Consider the following 22,199-nt stretch of genomic DNA (forward strand, 5'->3'; position numbering starts at 1 on the left):
TATTGACACTAAACACTGATCTGGAACTGAAATAGCTTCCTCAGACTTAGTTGGAAAAAGAGTTGGATATAATCCTCATACTCATGACACTGAACCCCAAAACTCCATACAACCTCTCTCAGTGGTTTCTTGTAGACATTGAATAGCATAGGGAATAAAACAGAACCCTGAGGGACAGCCAGAGTGTCAAACAGGAATATCCTGTTCCAGGATGGACTGGAGTCACTATAAAACAGTGCTTCCAAGTATCATACTAGAGAGATGGCCCATGATTGATGATACTGAAAGCTGTTGAGAGTTCCAGCAGACCCAACAGTCCCCATGTCCAGTTCCTGGACCATGGTCATCCACCAGGGCAGCCAGAGCAATATCTGTTCCATAACCATCCCTAAAGCCAAATTGAAACGGATCTAGATAATCTGTCTCTTTCAGGAACTCCTGAAGCTGAGAAGCTACAACCCATTCTAGCACTTTTACCAAGAATGGAGTATAGCTCCCATCACCCATAGCAAGCATGGCTAATGATGGATAACGGAGGTTGCTGTCCAGGAACATCTGGAGAGCCATACATTATCTACTTCTATTTAGCATTATCTATCCTTCCCATGAAAGAGTTCAGAAACTTTCACTTCCATTTTTATGAACCACAATTTGCTCTTTTGTCTCAACTTTGAAAATCTGTCCATATTTCAGTGAATAAAGAGCAACTCTGGATACTAGAATAGGATTAAGTTGCTTTAGTTAGAGGGTGACTTTGCCCACAACCTTTGGTTCCAGAGTATTGAATTCTAGGGTGTTACTACTGTACTGTATTTCAGAAATCCACTATTAAACAAGGCATGGAATGTTAAAGTAGTGGTAGTGGTAAGAATCAAACCATCTTGTGTGCCTTAAAAATTTATGTGTTGTGTGTTGTGCCATGAAGTTGCATCTATAGCAATCCTTGTAGGATTTTCAAGGTAAATGAGATATGTAAGGAGTGGTTTTATTAGTTCACATATACACAGTGAGAGTTTTCATGGCTGAATGAGGATTCAAACTCAGGTTGCCTGAGTGCTAGTTTGTTACTCTATCCACTACAGCATACTTCATAAAAATATATACCGTATTTTTCACACCATAAGACACACTTTTTTCCCACAAAACAGGGGGGTGGAAAGTCTGTGCGTCTTATGGAGCGAAGAAAACAGATTATATTTGCCTGTTTTCTTCTCCTAAAAAATTGGTGCGTCTTATGGAAAGGTGCGTCTTATGGAGCAAAAAATACGGTACATACTATACATACTATGTATCTTAAAACTGCTCTTTCAACTCTCTTTGTATGGCATTTTAAACATAAATAAATAAAGCAAACTTTTCTACAGTAAAGAATAACATGATATGAGCATTGCAAAACTTTAGTCTGTGTTAGCTTGTAGGTGGTACTCCTGTAGAAATGACCCTGTTATAAATCCATAGCCAATTGTCCAACTTTGTAAAAACCTCTAAAGTGGTTAATCAAGGCTACATTGTGACCCTACCATTCTTCAGTCTATGTATAAACGGTATGGTGGAACATTTGTCAGAATTACACTTTTCTCAGTAAGAGTAGGTGGATAGGTCTTTTTGATACTGGTTTATACAGATAGCAAAATGTTAATACCTTATATTGAAATAGGCCTCAGAACATTATTGAGACAGGTCAGTATTTATTACAAGCAAAAACTGCTTATTATCCTCAACAGAAGCTTAGAATAACTATGTTTGACAGTCTTAGGTACTATGGATCTGTTTCTCTTGTTTTGTGTAGTAAGTCACGACTAGAGGGAGCCCACTGAAAGAATGGAACTTATGGAGGTTTTGACTCACCAAATCCCTGCTAATTCAGTGGGCTTACTCTAGTTGTGACATATGTGCTAAGCCACAGAATTTCAACTACTAGAACAAGAGGAGGTTGCTTGGTTTACCTGATTCTAGAAATTTCAGGATGAAATAATTCCCTCAGATGGAGCAGCAGTTGGGAATCCTGGAAACTTAAAGCCTCACTAGATAAATTTGCTTGGTTTCTGCTGGTCGCCTGTTTCAACATCTTCAGCTATAGCTAGGTTTGAAATACTGATTCCTTCAATAATGTTTTTGATCTACAAACAACTATTAATTATTTGCTGAGAATTCTTCTTTGCACTCCTTTAGGTCTTCTAATATCAACATATGGAGAAGTAAAATTTAATTTATGGAGGAGGTTTTTTTTACTGAATTTAGTTGAATATGTGAATTTAGTTGGTTTCTCTGCAATTAATCTCTGAACAAATAAAGATAGCTAAACCTGAATGTTCAAACAGGTGCAGGATTTCTAGACACCTTGAGAACAGCTCTGCTGTATGAGTGGATTTCTCTCATCTCTGCGACTCTTCTTATTTTGCTGAGCTTATAAAGTTTTATCATATAAAGGTGTTAACTTAAGTACATTTGAATATATTGTCACTTGCTGCATTAGAAGGCCACTTTCACTGAACTCTATATAATGAAAGAGTCTGTCATGTGACCATATTCATTCAGGACTTGCTATATGTAATATTCCAGAATCTTTTATGTGTGGTTGAGCTTAAAAGGCTTTTGAAGTGTTCTTTATTTGAAAATGTCTGTCAGGAAGATCAGAACAGGGTAAACTAATCGTATTATAAATACAGATCTTTCATATTCTGAAAAGCAAGGTTTACTTCTATAGTTATAAAGTCTAAATTTCTTCCTGAAACAAATCACACTGTTAGGTGAACTGCTCTATTCTAGGCCACTTGATCTAGGGCACTGAACTATCAAAATATAGTTAAAATTATAATATGTTGTCATTTTTATCATTAGTAAGGTCTTATGCTTAAATATAGTACATGGATACACTGTATTTTAACTTTTTATCAAATATGGTTGAAATGTTATTGAATGTTTTCTTTTTGTTTTCTGTGTTCTGGTGTTTTATTATAGTATTCATTATGGCTTGTGCATAATAAAAATGATGATGATGATGATGATGATGATGATGATGATGATGATGATGATGATGATGATGATGATGACTGATTTTGAGTAAAGCGTAATATCTGGACTTCTGTAATTGTAATGGGAAAAAGTTGCAGTTTATTGTAGCAGTTTTAATGATCTTTGCATTTTAGTCAAGTAAATATGATCAAAGTTATTTCCATCTTCATAGTTAGCTTGCAAATATGTATCTTTTAAAGGTTTTATTTAGATAGTGAAAATGCTTGAAGTATGCGTTTCTGTGATCGAAAGCTGTATCTAGGAGCAGCGTTGACCAAACTGAGCACTTAAGTAGGAATTGCATTTTGAAAAGAGATTCTGATTTGAAACCTCTAGGTGGCAGCACTAGATACTACTTTCTTGTCTTTCTCAAAAGCTTTCATGAATTAAGCTGTGATTAACTTTGAAACTTACATAGTTCTCAAGTTAAACTGGAATAGGGATTTGGATTCTTTTTCAGTGGGAGCGACTGTCTTTTTAAAATAACACATTTTGAAATGACACAACCAACCTCGCTAAGACTTTTTCTCTTTTCCTAGGGATTTTTTTAATGTACAAACAATTACTGCAGAGCTTTAAGCACATATGTTGTAATTAACCTATCATTATATAATAGCTGTAACTTAAATTTTACATTTCTCCAAAGAGATGATCATGTTAAAGCCTATTAGGTTGGTACTGCTGTTAACAGAATGTAATGGCTTTTCAAATAAGATGTGCGATCTAAGATCCTTCTGTTTCCATAATTAATTTGCAGCATCATAACTCAATTAATTATAAGAGCCTGTATGTGAGAAATTAAATTGGATCTCATTTTGACAGGTTCACACTTAAACAAGAGAGGTTAATTCAGTACAAACAAATCTTGGGTGCTCCCTTTTACTACTCCAATATCACATTAGATATTTTAAATATATTGCTAGTTATTTTATCATACCCTTTTTGGTACTCAAATATTATGTAAGTTTATGTTCAAAAGTGGATGAGTTGTATGAGAAAACGGTCTATGTGACAAAAGAGTGGCTGAAAACGTTCTGTAAGATATGTCACGTAAGTCTTATGTCATTATCAGATGCTGAGATTTTCTGGAAACAAATAATTTCTTACTTCCCCATGAAAGCTCCTGAGGCTGTCATGGGATATTATTTGTCATCCGGGAGATGTTGGAGCCTTTAATTTCTGAGTATTGCCATTGATGGGATGACTTTACCAGTGATGGTGATTTTCAGAAATTAAACTTCCCCTGTCTTGTGGCTCCCAGTAGCTTCCTCATGACAGAAGGGATACAGTGGGAACCTTGAGACTTTCGGGGTGTGGGGGGGGCAGCAGAATCAGAAATGTTTTGTTTCCCAAAAATGGCCACAGCTGATGACATCATCAACCTTACACAGTGAAGCTGCATGAACATAAATTTCGGCCATAGTATTATTAATCAATATATCTATTTGAAATTGAGTCTCTTAAGTGATTTTAATACTGTGGATATAAATACATTATTAAATCAGGACCACGATTGGCAATATTGTTTCCAGGCCAAAAAAAAAAATGTTGCGAAAGTGAAAGCAGGTGCAAATTGCTGTTGATGGAGCCCCATTCACATTAGTAGAGCTCTGCTGCACAAATCGGTATCTAAAATTCTTCTTAATGGACACAGAAGGTTTATGAGTACTTCACCATTTATTTAACTCCCAATATTTACTTTTTTTATATGTAAACTGAGTGGTATTTCATAAATTATACTAATGTTCTAGTTCAGTAGAATATGAGTAGCATTATAAAGAAGCATTAAGTCTTAAGTCTTGAAGACAGTCGAAATGTTATGAACCAAAGTCAGATTTTTTTCAAATGACCAAGTTGTCAAAGAGTATCAGAACTTTTAAAAATAATTTTCAATAATTTTATTTTTTTCGTTCCTTTCTCCTGTTTAAAATATACATTAAGAATTCTTACCTCTATAATAAGATCTAATGTGGTAGATGATATTATGATAGCAGATAGTTTTTCATCTCCTGCTGTGGTGTTTGTATAAACTTTTTTTTAATCTCCTTGCTCTCTCAAAATACCATGTACTGTAAATAGCTGAAGATCAGACTGTCTGGCTCAATAATGAAAACACTATTTTTAGGGCTATAGATTAGGTAATCTAGGTAATATTTCCTTAAAGCATTAGGAAGCTAAATTGGTTATCAGTTCTTAGACCTGAATCTCTTAGCCAATTTGGAATAATATCAAAAGTCATAGTGATACATATAGGGAGAATGTTAGGGTTGTTCCTACAAGAGTTCTGCAGTTTGCAGGTATAAGAAATGTAGTTATAGGTGAGTATTCATTACTTGTTTCAAGAAAAGAAAGGTCCTGACATATTGTTTCACAAATGTTTATGTTGCCAAAAGGTAAATAGAATTCTTTTTATCATAAAAAACCCAAGTATCGTGAGAGTAAATGCATGAAATTAAAATAGCTGGTTTGTTAGCTGACTTTTTCCCCTCAGGGATGTGCTTTGTGTCCAAGTTAACGTTTTTTACATTGTAAAAAGCATTCTATACTTTTTATTATTTATTAAGAATGATAGTGTCAACTACATTACCATTATAAAATAAAATACGTTAGTAGTCTTGCTTATAATGAGTGTCCTTGGACTCTTTTCCCCCCTCTTCAAATGTTTATGTTGCATAATAATTCTAATGACAGACAAACTCCTTTTCTTTGTGCTCCTCTATTAAAATATTAACCTTTATTTGAAATCCTTTATGTAATCTGCTGCTTAAGATGTATCTCTAAGAACAAAACACATTAGTGTAACAATAAATAATAGAGATGGGGGTGCAATTCATGTTACAGTCACTCCTATTTCTTAAACTTTCTGGGTTCTGGTAAGCAGAAATGCTTTTTGTTTCCAATTCTGATGTTTTAAATGCTGCTGCTGAACCTTAACGACTGCATTAGATTGAAACTGCATGCTGTTAACCACTGAGCCAAAATGAAATCGACCACTGTATTGAAGTCTGAGTTGGCAGTTGTGTACAGTCTTGAGCATGTGGGTAATAGCAGTACAACCAGGTTTCTTTTAATGGGGTTTTTATGTTCTCTTTTTCATTTTAATGATGCCATTTTGGTTTAAAGACTCTCCTAATAAAGATGCACACTTTTATTCAAATATTCTCTGTGTAACTTAAGAAAGTAGCAATAAAGCTGTTCTCTAGGAGTTGCATCTCGTAAACAGAATGTTCTATTGCATACTCCCCATGATAGGTAATGCATTGTGCTTGTTTTATTTATAAAGCAATTTTGTGTGAAAAGATAAGTAATTTTTTCATGTTATTCCGATTTTCATCTTGGGTTAAAAATGGAAAAATGAGTTGTTGTTTTTTAAAGAACCTCTTCTTGAGGGTTCAATTCTACTTTGGATTTTTCAACTCACTTTTGAAGCTGATTTATCAACTTAGATGAATTGCTTTCCTTGAACTTTGAATTTATATTTCTTGCTAATAGGGCTGGATCCCTCACAGTTCAAAGTCTCTCACTATTATCATAAAGATGAGGAAAATGGTGATTTGCTTGGTGGCCCAGTTCAGCTTACAGATGAAGAGAAATATAAAGACTGCGAAAGATTCAAGTTTGCTTGCCCGAAATGTGGAACAGAGAATATTTATGATAGTGTCTTTCATGGTTCGGTTAGTATTTTGATGTTTATTTTGAAAATGGATTATTTCTTTAAGAGATGCTGCATAAAGGAGTTCTATTTATGTTTCAATATGGGACATTTATATACTGATTACCAAATCCACTTTTGCATACTGTTCTCAGGAAGGATTTGTCACGTCCTTATGGCACCGGCACTCCTGAATTTTCCACATATTTAGTATCTTAGAACTGCTCATTTAATAAAGTCTGTTCAGTAACATTTAGTTACCCTAAATCAAACTAATTGGGAGCAAGCTTTTTTAAAAAACAAAACAGGATTCCGTTTTTTTATTTTTACAGCACTCGTCTCTTTTATATAGACACTCTTCTGTGTTATCTTTCCTGCTGTCTTTGTACATCAGACATAAAAAAGTCACTGGGTACATTCTTGTCAAGAAGTGCTGCCAAAAATGTATTTGTGACCTTGGATCAGAACTTGAAATAAAGCCAACTATTTAACTCTACTGCAATGTTATGCCTGTACTAGTTATTGGCAAATTAGGAGGCTGTGGAGTAGCGAAAACCTTGAAAGCTAAAGCAAATAAATTCTTTATCTAAATTAAAAGTAATTATTTTAAGTTAATTTGGACAAACAGCAGATGTTCTGTGTTCTTTGAATCAAAACAAGTAAGAGAGAAAGGCTGACACAGATCAGCAATACTTGGTAAATCCTTGACTTTGTTTCATTACAGCTGTAAATAAGATAGTTAATTGCATGGAGGCTTGACAACTTACAGATGGGCTAAGTGTAAGAGGAGCGGATGTCAAGCTATGCAATTTCCCACCTGGAATTGCTTACTGTTAGTGAGGGAATAGTTGGATTAGATCAGAAATGTACAGATTTTTAAGCAGTAATAGAAAGTGGGGAGAGTATGAAGTTCTCTGCTGCTCTGCAGTGCATTTCTTTATCATGAATATTTGCGTCACTTACAGATTGGATGATACAGTATAGTGTTCAGTCTGTTCGTTGTAGTGGGGCAATTAAAATAGGAAAAATACTGTTACATTTTCATGCCTTTCCTTAAACTGTGTGCTCGTAGAAATATTGTAAAAATATCAAGAAGCTTTAAAGACTCACAGATTTATTTCAGTGTAAATTGCCATGGATTATAATCCATTTTTTTCAGACACAGAAGCCTTCAGTTTGTATATGTTGTAAGCCGCCCAGAGACCTTTGGGTAGAGTGGGCAGCATATAAAATAAATAAATAAATAAATAAATAAATAAATAAATAAATAAATAAATAAATATGTACTTTATAATTCATGGAACCTCACATTGAAATAAATCTGTCAGCCTTTAAGGTGCCAGAATACTTTATTTTTAACTTTTGTTATGCATGGTGAAACAAACTGACTACTTTTTTAAAAAAAGAGTTGTAACATTTAAATACATTATCATTTTTCTTTAAACTTTACTTTTGTGTTTGTAGGGTCTGATTATGACATTCAGTTTGAAAAAATGTAGCAAAAAAGAATGTGATGAATCCCCTTTGGACTACGAAATGCAGATTAACAACAAGCTGATCTTAGATATAAGAGGTTATATAAAAAAGTATTACACTGTGAGTAGCTTATTTTTAAGATTCTATTTGACTGATTATTTGAATTATTTTTTCATGTCCCAATCTTTGTTCTTTTGGGTCTCTGCTTTGATCTTAGTTTTATAAAACCGTTGTTTATTGGCCTGGGAACTGGCTTGCTACCTCTGCGCTCCCACTTCATCTCTTCTCTCAGGCTCATAATTAAAACCACAGTTTCCCATGTGGCCGACCTGGGAAAATGAATTAAGATCTTACTGTTTACCATGATGTGAAATTGGGATCTAGTTTTATACCAAAACATTTGCACAGTTTGGATGTCACATGGAATTGTGGTTTGAGAAAGCAGGATATCTTCATGGAGGCCTGGTGTTCAAGAAGGAGATGATGATGAACAGGAGCTGCATGGAAGTACATTTTATTCCTAGTCTGAAAAATTATAGTTTATCAAATGGGGATTGTGACATTAAAACTGGGCCCAAACATGTTATGTGTAAGACTGGCCGGAATATTATTGCTGATTTATAGATGTGTGAGGAAAAAGGCATATGTCTTGGTAACAAATAGCTGTTTGATAAGAAGGTACTAGCTGCATTTTTGGAGCCATACTGATTGTGTGATTGGGTGTGTGCCCAGGAATGGAATCAGCACATCATTAATGAGCGACAACAAGCTGCCAAGAAATATGCAGTTTCGATTAAACAATTATAAATCAACAATAAGATTCTGGCCCATGTTTCATGTACTGTACTTAAAACAGACACATTATGGTTTTAATATGAATTTTGCATGGAAAGAGAAACCGTTTCGTTATATAAAACACAAAGTGTAATAAAATCTAACTTCTAAAGTGCTTAGAGCAGGGGTTTTAAACTCAGTTTACCTGGGGGCTGCTAGAGGCAGAGTCTGGGTGAAGCTGGGCCACATCAGATTTTCTGCCAAGCGGATCAAGAGCCCGAGGAAGCCGCCCAGGAGTTTCCTTATCCGACAGACAGGTGGGCTGGCTGGCAGGCTGCAGTTCTGGATGGAGGATGCAAGAGGTGCTGTCTTGGGAGAGCGAGGCAAGGTTTTTTTTTTTAAACTCTTGAACAGCAGAGGATGTGTGGGTGCTTTGGGGGGGGCAGGCAAGGCGAGGGCCACAAACTATCATCTGGGGGGCCGCATGTTTGAGACCCCTGGTTTAGAGACTGCAATTGCTGGCCTTTGCTCTAGGGTTTGTGTGAGAATGTTACCTATGAGTATTGTAAGTAGTTTGCTTTGCTTTTAGTCTGAGAAAAGCTTTTTTTTTAATGTGTGAATTTCTCTTATTATCATTCTTCAGCAAAAGATTGCTTACAAAGAGTAGTAATTAGACAATCCCCACACTTATACTTACAATCTAAAATAGACAACACAAAATAGAAAATCAGTTTTTTGTTTTCTTTATTTGTTTTATTTATAGGCCACCTTTCTCCTGATAAGGGGACCAGAGGTGGTTCTACAGTTAAAAGGAAAGAGGAGGAAAAAGGCAAATTCAGTCTTAAGTGATTAGTTTAAAAGTTCTAATGTTCTTTTATATGGCAGTAAAGTGTGAGGGGGACTACGGGCAGCAATATCTTCTCTGACTAATGTATGGGGTAGGCCTGATGTCCCCTTTGTTCTTACATTCTTTCTGGAAGACCGGGGGGGTGGGGAGCAACATCCTGGTGGCCCCAGTGGACTGCTTTTCAGCTTCATCTGTTGCAGCACAATTGAACTACACCAAATTGCAGACATATGTAGATGTACAGGATTTATTTGGGAGATTAGATAATCATTTGACATTGGTATAGGATTTTGAAACAATTAGCAGTTTTGCTCGCTGCTGCCATGTTCCTCCCTATAATGTTCAAAAAAAACTTGGTGTATCCTGAAAGTAGTCTGACGAGTCTAGTTCATATTTTGGAAATGTGAAAGAAAATCGTAAGACTCCCAGTAATTTCTGTCCTGGTATAGTGCAACTACTTTACGCAAGGAGAAATACTCTTAATGCTAATAAACAACATTTAAGAAGGTGGAATGTTTGGGAAAACTCTGTAACCTCCAAGGAGTTGTGTGTACAGAAACCATCTCTTAAAGTCATGATCAAAAACATTACTTGAGCATGAACTTACAAACATTACTTGAGCATTACTTATTAACATGAGTTTGTAAAGATACTTGTTCTTGTGCTTGTCAGAGATTCAGTGATTTACATCATCCATTCTCCACCTTTTTTGGGCTAAGATCATAAATGCAGTATGAAAGAAATATAAGCCAAAACAAAATTTTATGTTGTGTTGTTTAGTCATTTAGTCGTGTCCGACTCTTCATGACCCCATGGGCCAGAGCACGCCAGGCCCTCCTGTCTTCCACTGCCTTCTGGAGTTGGGTCAAATCCATGTTCGTAGTTTCAATGACACTGTCCAACCATCTCGTCCTCTGCTGTCCCCTTCTCCTCTTGCCTTCACACTTTCCTAACATCAGGGTCTTTTCCAGGGAGTCTTCTCATGAGATGGCCAGTGAATCTTATAAGGTACTGTGTGAAGAATTGTTTCTGGTCTGTGGCCCCCTTCAAATGTGTAAGGGCTCCCCAGGGGGCCATATGGCCCCCATTGATAGTGGTTTATAGTGGCCCAAATCTTTTCATTTAGTTACTCTGGTGTAGCAAAAATTGCATAACTTTTAGAGAGACTTAAGAATTCCCCATAGGCAATTACCTCAGGCAAGAAATCACCATAGATGTTATCAGTTGTATTATGAGCTGTATGACTCAGTATGCAACTGCTAGCATCTATGGTAATTTCTTAAGTTGGGGAAATTTGCCTCCAGTGGTTACTCTATTTGAGTCAATATGTAAGAGGATTTTAGACAGTGTTTTCAATAGTGGCCTAATGTAGGTGATAACTGGAAGATTCAGAATGAGATAGTTTAAACAAATAGGATAGCTATACATAGGATTGTGGGGAATTGTATTGGTGGAAAAGGAAGACGCATGAGAAGTTTGAATAGTTGCAGTGAAATTGGTAACTGAAGTTCAACTGGTGTTTCTATGATAAAAATATATAATTGTTTGTTGTAAAGTCAGTTCTGACTTATGACAACCTTTTCCAGGGTTTTCTAAGCAGAGACTATGCAGAAATGGTTTGCCATTTCCTTCTTCTGGGCCCAGTGTGGGAGTGCACAGTTTGGCCAAGGCTGCGCAGGCTGGCTCTTCTCCCAGGAGGCAGAGTGGGGAATCAAACTCCCAGTCTCTGCCTCCATTGCCAGATATCTAACTCACTGAGTTATCCAGCCAGCAGATCATGTTTAATTCAGTTTCTTTATATATTTATGAAATGTTTAATTTTAAAAACTCAGAATAATATAATTAGAAAGCGGATTTTCTGATTTTTTTTTCTATACAGTGGGGTCTCTACTTAAGAACTTAATCCGTATTGGAAGGTGGTTCTCAAGTTGAAAAGTTCTTATGTTGAATCTGCATTTCCCATAGGAATGCATTGAAAACCATTTAATCCGTATCTGCTCTTTTCCGTCCATAGAAACTACAGTGGAACCTCTACTTAAGAACTTAATCCGTTTTGGAATGGTGCTCTTAAGTTGAAACGTTCTTAAGTTGAAGCAAAATTTCCCATAGGAATGGACTGAAAACCAATTAATCCGTTCTGGCTGTTTTTTTTTGTTATGTAGAGGTGCGTTCGTACATTGAAGCATTAGTTCCCATACGAACTAATGCAAAGCTGGTTAATACGTACTCTACCACTAGGGGGAGAATTTTTTTTTAACCTAAGATGACCTAAGGTTAAAAAAAGAGCAGGAAAGGTTTTTTTACCTGTTCTTATCTTGGATTTCTGTTCTCAAGTAGAAGCAAAATTTAGCAAATGGAGCTGTTCTTAAGTTGGATTGTTCTTAAGTAGAGACGTTCTTAAGTAGAGACCCCACTGTATTATGTATTGTGCTGAATACCCCATTCATAAGTTCTGGATGGATTGTGCCGTGAATCTGCTTGGTTGGCCCAGCTGGAGCACACCCACTGAATCAGTGGAATTCACATAATAGGTGATGTATCATTAAGCAATTTTTTTTAAAAAATGAGTCTACAACTAGTTTGGGCTACTAAAGGAATTTAGCCATTATCTTTAACTTGTTGCATGAAAGTTATTAATAAAAAAGTATATACTTATTTTCAAAGTGCTTGTCACATAACTGTACTGTAATTTTTGTCATTTTTGTTCTCAGTTTATGAATACAGTAGCTAGGCATGTATTCAAGGGAGAGAATGTAATTATGCTTGTGTTGTGTGACACTAACACTTGCAGAACAATTTATTATGCAGTTTAGTAGTTAGTGCATTTATTTAAGTTTCCAAAATAGGCAGATTACAAATCAGTGATTATCAAGCTAAGTTTAAGTAACATAGTAATCATTTTTCTTCAATTTTCTGAGGGGTCGTGTTCCCTTAGATAGCAAGGCAATTAAACTATTTAGGACTATCACGTTGCCTTACCAGTTATTGATAGATATGAGGTATTGGAGAAAACTTTGCCTGAGATAGTGGCTGAAATCCTATCGCTCAGCAAGCATAATAAATTATAACTAGAGAAGGCCTGTTCAATAAATTGGAATTTGGTGAGTCAATTTCTCTGTCAGCTCCATTGATTCAATGGGCCTATTCTAATTACATTTACTACTCTAAGCAACAGTATTTTAATCATAACATTAATGCATATTTTCTTAGTAATATAGGTATTTGGCCATGAAATATGTCTGTGATTAGTTTCGTTATAGTTTGGAAGCAGTTTCTCTCTTTTGGTGGGAAATAACAAGGGAAATTCCTTTTGAACATCAACAGTTTTATTATTCTGAACATTCGGAGAATCAACAATTACCTCAACCGGTTCTAATAAACTGATATTATTCAACTGTCCATAACATGGTGTCAACAGTTCTATCTTTGAGTTGGTGGATTCTAGGAAGGGGCTGGTCCAAACCGTTCATGATCTGTTGGTCTCCTCAGCAGGGTACTCCTCACTGTGCAGATGATTCCACAGCAGGGATGTCTGGCCCAGTCGCCCTCCAGAGGCTAGTGATTGAATGTGGAGTCTGGCTGGACCACCTTCTTCCAACGTCCCTGCCCTCTCGGATATACCACCGCTGTCCATTCTAATGGATCCAGTGGGATTTCCTTTAACTGGATATGGTCAGGATTAGGCAGTCGTCCTTCTGTCTTTAAATTAGGGAAGTCTTCCAGTAACCTTTCATTCTTTAATAATTAGCTCCTTTTCCCTTCTCTCCTATCTTCTTTCTCCCTTCCTCTTCTCCTGACCCCGTGATTCTGAATTCTCTCCTCCCCCTCTTATCTTCTATATCTTCCTCCCAAACTCCTCCCCCTTTTCTCCCTCTTTATATTCTACTAAACAGACCTCAATCTTTTTCTTTACCTTCTTCAGCTCCCTCTTTCCCACTTCCTCTACATTCAGCCCTTCCTCCAATGTCTCTCCCCTTTTTTCTACTTCATCCCGTGCAGGTATCTTTTGTGAAGGGGATGGCTCACTCTCCATTTTCTCCTTTCTCTCAATCTCTCTTTCACAATGTCCTATTAAATTCTGTCATCTTAACTCCTCAGCTATGTTTATTAAAGATTATACTCTGGTTCTTTAATTCATTTGTACTCTGGATAACAGTCTTCTTCATTTGGTTTGGAAGCAATCCAGTGCCTCTTCTGGAGTGGAAAGGTCAGCTGACAGGGTCCTGTTGTTGCCCAGGGGATGCTCAGATGTGTTCACATCCTCACATTTTTCAGGGAGACTCCTTCCATATCTCCCTGGATAACAGTAAGAGATAGGTACTGAATAATAATATGACACAGATACTGCTGTTTCTTGTCCTGTTAGCTTTTGAAGTTCACTTTGTGAACAGATAAAACATTTTTCTTTTGGCTATGGCTTATTTTCCCACCTGCTTCAGCGTCTGCTGGTTTTGCCTTTTCTTTCTCCTTCCCAATTCAAGAAAATGTGAGCTACATTCAGTCTCAGTAAGACAGTACTGAAGTGTGTGTGAGGACTTGGTGTTCTATGCCTGGGAGAACAAAAGGCTGACTGGAATGTTAAAAGAGGAGTTATAGGAAAATACCTGAGTTCAAATAGTAGCTGCTTGTCTGATCTTTGGGTTTTTTAGGAGCTTCAAGATTAAAGTAGAAAACAGTATAGAGCAGCTATGGGCATCTTTCTTTCTTTGATCCTATCTTTTCCCAAGAACGGAGAAACAAGGTGAAGTACAGTTATACCTTTAAAAATGTTGAAATAAAGGAACATTAATACTAAAATGCAGTTGAACAAGTTATACTACTAAAGAACAATTGAGTTACAGTTTTAAAACACCTAAATGAAATAAATATATATAAAAGTGCAGCGCATGTGTTAAAACCCTGTCCTTATCAGGCAAGCAGTTGCTGAAGAGTTGCATGAATAAAAAGGTTTACCTGACTGCCAGGAGACAATAGGAAGGTCATTCTAACATTTACAAGGGAATTGCTAAGTTTAGCTGCTGAGAAGGACCTCACCAAGTGTTTCTGAGGATGGTACAGTGGGGTCTTGACTTGAGAACTTAATCCGTATTGGAAGGCGGTTCTCAAGTCAAAAAGTTCTCAGGTCAAATCTTCATTTCCCATAGGAATGCATTGAAAACCATTTGATCCGTATCTGCTCTTTTCCGTCCATAGAAACTAATGGGAAGCTGCTATTCTGCCTACGACCACTAGAGGGGGATATTTTGTTTCTCTTTTTCTTAGGTCAAGAAAGGTTCAGGGAAGGCAGGGAAAATACAGTCCAGGCAGTACCAGGCAGTCCGAAGACTGTCTCTCAATCCACTCTCTAAACGCTGGGAGGAGTGAGGAAGCAGACAGGCACCCTTTTCACTGGCCAACAGTTAACTGAAAGTTCAAATTTTGCACTTTCCCTGCCTCCCACGTGGTTTTTTTTCAGTTCTTAACTCAAATCTAAGTACTTAAGTCAAGTCAATATTTTCTTATGAGAGCGGTTCTTAAGTCAAAATGTTCTTAACTCGAGCCGTTCTTAAGTGAAGACCCCACTGTATCACTGAGAAAGGCCTCCGCTACAGACGCCATAAGAAGACCTTGTAACTATGGATTAGAGATGAGGGTACTTGTATTTGTATTCGTATGTAGTGGGCTGGACGGTCCACTCACCGATCTGCTGTGGAGCCTTCCAGTGGCTCCGGAGATCGTGTTTGGTGAGCCACTCTTTGACCTAGCAGAGAGGCTTGTTGTCCTGCCTCCTGCCAATGGAAGGCTCCGCGGTGCCCGTGGCAGTGGCCGGATCGGTGAGTGGACCATCTGGCCTCATAGCACTTGGACCCTTGTTATGTCCACCTGTGCGGGGGTATTCATATTCATATATGAATACCCCCGTCTCTACTGTGGATCCTTAGCTACTGTAACAGAGAAGAGGGATGTTATGTTCCCTGTAATGAGCACTGGTCATTCTAGCTATAGTGTTTTGGAGCCTGATGTTTCTAAATGTTCTTCAAAGGCAGGCCCAAGTACAGCACGTTACAGAAATACAGGTTCATAAAACCAGGAATGGATGCAACCGCTACTGCACAGGGACCATGGGGGGAAGGTGAAGAGAGCCCTTTTCTAACCCTTGCTGTAGAGTAAGGATGGCTTTGTGCTGGCTGCTTCCCTGTGTTCTTTCTCTGGATGAGAAAAGCTGTAGGGGTATAGGGGAAACTGTAGGAGTGTTCAGATCAGTGGATGATAGGGGTGTAAGTAATCATTTATTTTATCTTTTTAAAACTGCATTGCTGAAGTAGTCCTGAGAAAATTGTGTCAGAGTAGATCAGCCAGTAGCTTATAAGTGATCCTTTTATCTTACTAATTTCTCTCTTTCTCTCTCTTATTCTCACATGAATAAATATGTTTGTGTTCTATTTACCTATAGCCAGCCTTTCTTCCAGTGTATTGTGTGTTGTGCCCTATCCTATTTTGACCTTGCACAATGCTGGCCCATGTAACCTAGTGATCTTCATAGCTGAGTGGGAATTTGCCCTTGGATTCCCCCAATACTGTTCCAGCACTCTGTGCTTTTCACTTCTCTCTCATTATACTTGTATTTCAGTGTAAAGGAAAAAATGTGTCTTGTTTCATGTTAGAAAGCCCCAAAAGGCAGAAAAAAGAGAAGACAAACAAAATACTTTCTTCAATCTTAAGAAATGCAGTTTCTTTAAATTGTCCAGAACTTTGAATTTGTTTTGATTGTTATTAGAAAGTAGGTATTCATTAATTATTATACTTTATTTTAATTTTATTTGTTTTTTGTCTAAACCATATTTATTTTTTTATTTTTATTTAACTTATATGCCGCGCACTCTACCCAAAGGTCTCTGGGCAGCTTACAGCAATTAAAATACAATTAATAATACAATAAAAGATAAAACAATTAAAATACACTTAAAATAGATCTTGAACAACGATATTAAACAATATTGCCACGCTCCAATTTATGGTAAGACAAATTGCAAACTACGTGATGGAACCTTGGTTCACTTTCAGATAATACTGCTCTGATGGGGAGGTACATGTAGGCATCCTTAAGTCTTGAGAAACTATGGTAACATGCTCTGAATAGAGGTCTTGGAACAGCGTCTAGTGTGACTGAGAAGGCCAATACGAGAGTGACAGTCCCTTCCACACTGAAGACAAATACAATCTGTCCCCTGTCCAGCTCCCTGATTTTGCTGGTTTCGGGACTGCCTCTTTGCCTCAGCCTGCTGAACAAGTGCCTCTTCAAATTGGGAGAGGCCATGCTGCGCTGCCTGCCTCCAGGTTGAACGCTCAGATGTCAGAGTTTCCCATCTGTTGAGGTCCATTCCTAAGGGTTAGGAGGTACATGGCTACATAAAACAGGAATAATTATAATCTTAGAACTGCAGAACTGGAAAGGACCCTATAGATCATGGTGTGCAGCCTCTGTCAAGGAGGCAGAGTGAGGAATCAAACTCCCAACCTCTGGCTCCACAACCAGAGACCTAAACCACTGAGCTATCCAGCAGTTCATTTCTGCTGTATGACCCTGTGCATAAGTAAGGCTAAAGTGTGCATCCAATATAAATTAAAAATACAGTAATCAACTTGGTCTAATTAGGGTAACAGTCTTTTCTGATCACTCAAATCTGCTAAGGAGGATGACTACTCTTGACTACCTGATGTGCTTGTCCCAGCTCTGAGACCAGTGTATGTGTGTTTGTGGGCATGTTTAAATATAATGTATGTACAAAACTTCAGTCTTAGTTATTATTTGGGTTACTGATTGTAAAACTCCTTCTTGACCTCATCTTCTTCACTGTATGTGCTCCTAAGCCGTATGTCCTGATGTGGAGTGGATATCTGGGAAAATGTATGCACTTTTGGGATATGAAAGGACAATTTCACATGAGATGTGGAAGAGAGTCCAGAATAACAGTTAAACTGATCTATAGAAACCACTTGTCACTTCTGTGTGGTTTCTGTGCAGTCCCATATATATATTGGCTATGTACTGATCAGCCCATCTGTGCAGAGCAAAGTTGAGAACTTAATAGAGCTAGGAAATGAAAAGGAATTTTTAGATGCAGGCATTTCCCTGCTATTCAAGTCACATGCTTAATGGAGTACAGTATGGCCACCATCTTCTCACTCATTTCCTTTTTGGTTTCAAGCAGATTTATGAGAATAGACAGTGAATAGTAACTTTTGGTCTGAGAAAATGAAAGTTAAGTTTTTGTACCAGTAGTCCCGTTTTGGTGACATAACTGCATAAGCTAAACCATAATCTGCATGGTGCCAGACCAAGCGGATTAAAAATTGCTGAATGGTATTTGCATGTACCAAGGAGAACAAACCTATCCATTTTAGTCAAAGCTATGGTTTTTCCTGTCGTGATGTATGGAAGTGAGAGCTGGACCATAAAGAAGGCTGACCGCCAAAGAATTGACACTTTCGAATTGTGGTGCTGGAGGAGGCTCTTGAGAGTCCCCTGGACTGCAAGGAGAACAAATCTATCCATTCTAAAGGAAATCAACCCTGTGCTCACTGGAAAGACAGATCCTGAAGCTGAGGCTCCAATACTTTGGCCATCTCATGAGAAGAGAAGACGCCCTGGAAAAGACCCTGATGTTAGGAAAGTGTGAAGGCAGGAGGAGAAAGGGGCGACAGAGTTCAAGATGGTTGGACAGTGTCATCGAAGCGACCAACATGAATTTAATGCAACTCCGGGAGGCAGTGGAAGACAGGAGGGCCTGGCGTGCTCTGGTCTATGGGGTCACAAAGAGTCGGACACGACTAAATGACTAAACAACAACATTTGCATGTACAATTCTCTCTGTGCTATTTTTGCAAACTTAACTCTGTTTAAATAATACAATATCTTATTTCTTAGAACTCTTTGGCTTTTCTAGTTATAAGTTCTTTAATATTGCTGTGTCATTCAAAATAGTTTTAACTATTTTTATCTACACCATTAAGCTTTTTAAAATGTTGATGTCCTAAGATTTTTCTTTCTTTCTATGGTTGCATCTTTTTTTAAAAAGATTGATCTAGGTTTTAAACAATTTGTGTGGGAGAATAAATAGGAAAAAGATACTAGCTAATCTAAATTGGGGAATGAAGAAGGCTTTTTAAGCATGAAAATTTCATCATCTTGTCAGCTGGCAGAATGCCTGCTGTGTGGATTCACAAAGGCTAAGAATTACACTTTCATGAAATTTTCCTCACTAACTGCCCTGGTTAATTTGAAAGATAACCCACTGTTCTAATTCATCCCTCAATTGGGTGGTGCAGGTTTTATCTTTGATCTGACAAAGCATTTGTGTTAATCGTTTTGGCCCTCTACTAGACACTCTTGGGATTGTGCTTTTACAATAAATGTGTCTGTGATAGCTCTTTAGTCTATTATACTTACAATAGATCCATAGAACTGGTAATTAATTCTGTGCTGCTTTGGAAATGGGAAGAATAGGTGTAGCTCTGTCAAGTGCTACTGGAAGTTTGTTTAGCTGGTTCATTTTTGAAGTGTTAGCCTGAGGCTTCAATAAAATATGTATGGTTTAGAATAGCTTGTTCTGGCGTACATGACTGTAAGTGGGTGATATATATCCTGCATGTACACTTTGTGGCTTCTGTAACTGTTTTTTTTTAACAAAAGGGCATACATTCCACTTTTTAGAATTATGTATTAGACAGACATCAATTTTTAAAGCATGAGATACAACCATTTAGTTTATTTGTAGCTATGAGAAAAGAGTAAAGGTTAATTTAAGTTCTCATGTCAGCCTACATTAATTGAGATATGAATCCTTTAAGAAAAAGAAATGCATTTGTTTAACATAAAGTACTCTTGACTATAAAGTACTTCATCTTGAGAGTGACTACAAGTACTTGTCTTTGTAGTGTTTGTGTGTGTTGTTACACAGCTATGCAATTTTCGTTAGATAATGTATCCCTGTGCTAACTTGTACAAAAAGACTGTTCAAGCCCAGGAACCACAAGCACGTTGGATCCAGGTATTTATAAATTTTTCAGGAGGGTATCTATTCTACTCTTTTGCAAGAAAAGCAAAAAAGGAGACTTGTGGCAACTTAAAAGATCAACAGGTTTTGTTCCGCGTAAACTTTGGTAGACTATACCCCATTTCCTTAGATGCATCTGAAGAAGTCGCCTTCAGTCTGTGAATGCTTATAATAAATAAAACATGTGAGTGTTTAAGCTACCACAAGGTTCCTTGCTGTGTTTATGAATGGATATTTTTAGTGAGAAAAAAATTAATTCTTCCATTTGCTTATTTTTATGTTGCTTTGAACACCCTACTGTTCTTCACATATAAGAACAAATTAGACTATTGAAGACTGCTAGATAACATTATATTATTCTGTAAAAACCCATTGTTCTATAATCTCTCAGGTTTTCTTTCTTCTCATTTGCAGTGGACTGATGCAGTTTTTGTACATTGAGGTGAAGTGCAGTCAATATCACCAGTTCAATCTTCAATGAAATTGTTCTTTGTATAAGGCTGTCTATAATGATATTGCTTGCTGAATAAAATTTAAAAAGTTTCAATTATTCCTTTTTTGGGGGGGGGGGAAAGCTCCCCAGTGTATAATAGCGGTAATCATTGCTTCGTTGTGTCCAGTATATGACACCTGGAAAGAATATATGAATTTTGAATATAGTTATTCTGTGTTATGGCTGACGAGCTTTCAAAAATCTACAGTTTGCGGATTTATCTAATTTAATCTTCCTGTAGAGAAAAGAAAGTGGAAGAGATACTAACAACTTAGTTGATTTATGAGTTGGTACTTTATTTTTATTCACATGTGCCCTCTCTTTCAGTCTAAAATGTCTCCAGAGTGGCTCACAAAATAGTAGCTCTCCAAGGAACAACAATACCAAAAAGAAAGAACAGTGAAACAATAAAAATGAGTGAAAAGAGGATTTCCTAAGGAGTAATCTTACAGCTACTTCAAAGTCATCCAGGATCTCTTCTAACAACAGAGCAGTCTTTTTCTTTTCCATGTTGTGAGCCTAGAAAGAAGACTGCAGATCACATGTTACAGAGTATACTTTTCCAAGCACCTTTCTGCAACTTCAGGTGACAAAAAGATGAAATTCATCCAATAAAACAGAGCTAGACAATGCTCTAGACTAGTGATTCACAATCTTGGGTCCCACGATGGTCTTTGACTAAAACCCCGCAGAAGCCTTCACCACTAGCTGTGCTGGTCAAGATTTCTTGAAGTTGTAGTCAAGAGTATCTGGTAACCCAAGGTTGGCAACCACTGCTCAAGATGATCTGCAGTAGTAGCAGTGTGCCACACTAGAAGCTGCATAAAAATAGCAGTTATTTAATTACCAGACGGTTTCATGAGCTCAAGCCAACAAAGCTTTTCAACTACGAAGGAGCTGAGAGGGAAGCATCTGAAGGTGGGGAGCTCAGGCACCAGTTCTTGTTAGAAAGTAATTGTAAGTAAACTGGAAGTAGTTCAAGAAGAGTGAAGCCCCCCTCTCCAAAGCTGGAGTCAAGCCGAAGTAGTGTCCCTGCTTCCTGTTGACTATGGCCTGAAGGTGTGGCTGTTTCTGGTTGGCAAGTGTAGAAGAAGAAAAAAGCAAGATCATGCAGGCTTCCCTTCAGGACTGATATACTGTGTGGCCATTCTTTTTTTCTTTTTTTCTTCTTACTATCTTGCTGCAGGAACAACTCTGTTAGCTCAGATTTACCTAATTTTTATGCTCAGAAGGTGCTTGGTTACAAAGCAACTGTGTAAATCATTTCCTCATCCTGTAGTACACCGGAGACATTTGACAGGAGCAGTCACCCTGCCACCAGGAAACTCCTGAAGGACTCTGAGCAGCCCATCAGGCCTCATCAGCTTTTGAGAGTAGGCCATTTAAATAGGTCCATCATTTTGTAACTTTTGTTGTTGTTTATTAGTTAACTAAACGTGTCCGACTCTTAGTGACCCCATGGACCAGAGCACGCCAGGCCCTCCTGTCTTCCATTGCCTCCCGGAGTTGGGTCAAATTCATGTTGATAGCTTTGATGACACTGTCCAGCCATCTCATCCTCTGTCATCCCCTTCTCCTCTTGCCTTCACACTTTCCCAACATCAGGGTCTTTTCCAGGGAGTCTTCTCTTCTCATGAGATTGCCAAAGTGTTGGAGCCTCAGCTTCAGGATCTATCCTTCCATTGAGCACTCAGGGTTGATTTCCTTCACAATTGATAGGTTTGTTCTTGCAGTCCAGGCGACTCTCTTGAGTCTCCTCCAGCACCACAATTCAAAAGTGTCAAATCTTTGGCAGTCAGCCTTTATGGTCCAGCTCTCACTTCCATACATCATGACAGGAAAAACCACAGCTTTGGCTACGCGGACTTTGTCGGCAAGGTGATGTCTCTGCTTTTTAAGATGTTG

At 37.7% G+C, this 22,199-nt stretch overlaps 1 protein-coding gene across 4 annotated transcripts in view; it reads left to right on the top strand.

The window, feature by feature from the left end:
• POLA1 (DNA polymerase alpha 1, catalytic subunit) overlaps positions 1-22,199 on the top strand; it is a 285,573-nt gene that overhangs the window by 103,030 nt on the left and 160,344 nt on the right. For all 4 annotated transcript variants that reach the window (XM_072994276.2, XM_072994275.2, XM_078390450.1 and 1 more), the window contains exons 33-34: positions 6,508-6,689; positions 8,132-8,263. In XM_072994276.2, coding sequence (XP_072850377.2) covers positions 6,508-6,689; positions 8,132-8,263 — 314 coding nt within the window. The remainder of the gene's footprint in view (positions 1-6,507; positions 6,690-8,131; positions 8,264-22,199) is intronic.

This window comes from Pogona vitticeps, chromosome 3 (genome assembly GCF_051106095.1).
Source record: "Pogona vitticeps strain Pit_001003342236 chromosome 3, PviZW2.1, whole genome shotgun sequence".
In the NCBI taxonomy this organism is placed as follows: domain Eukaryota; kingdom Metazoa; phylum Chordata; class Lepidosauria; order Squamata; family Agamidae; genus Pogona; species Pogona vitticeps.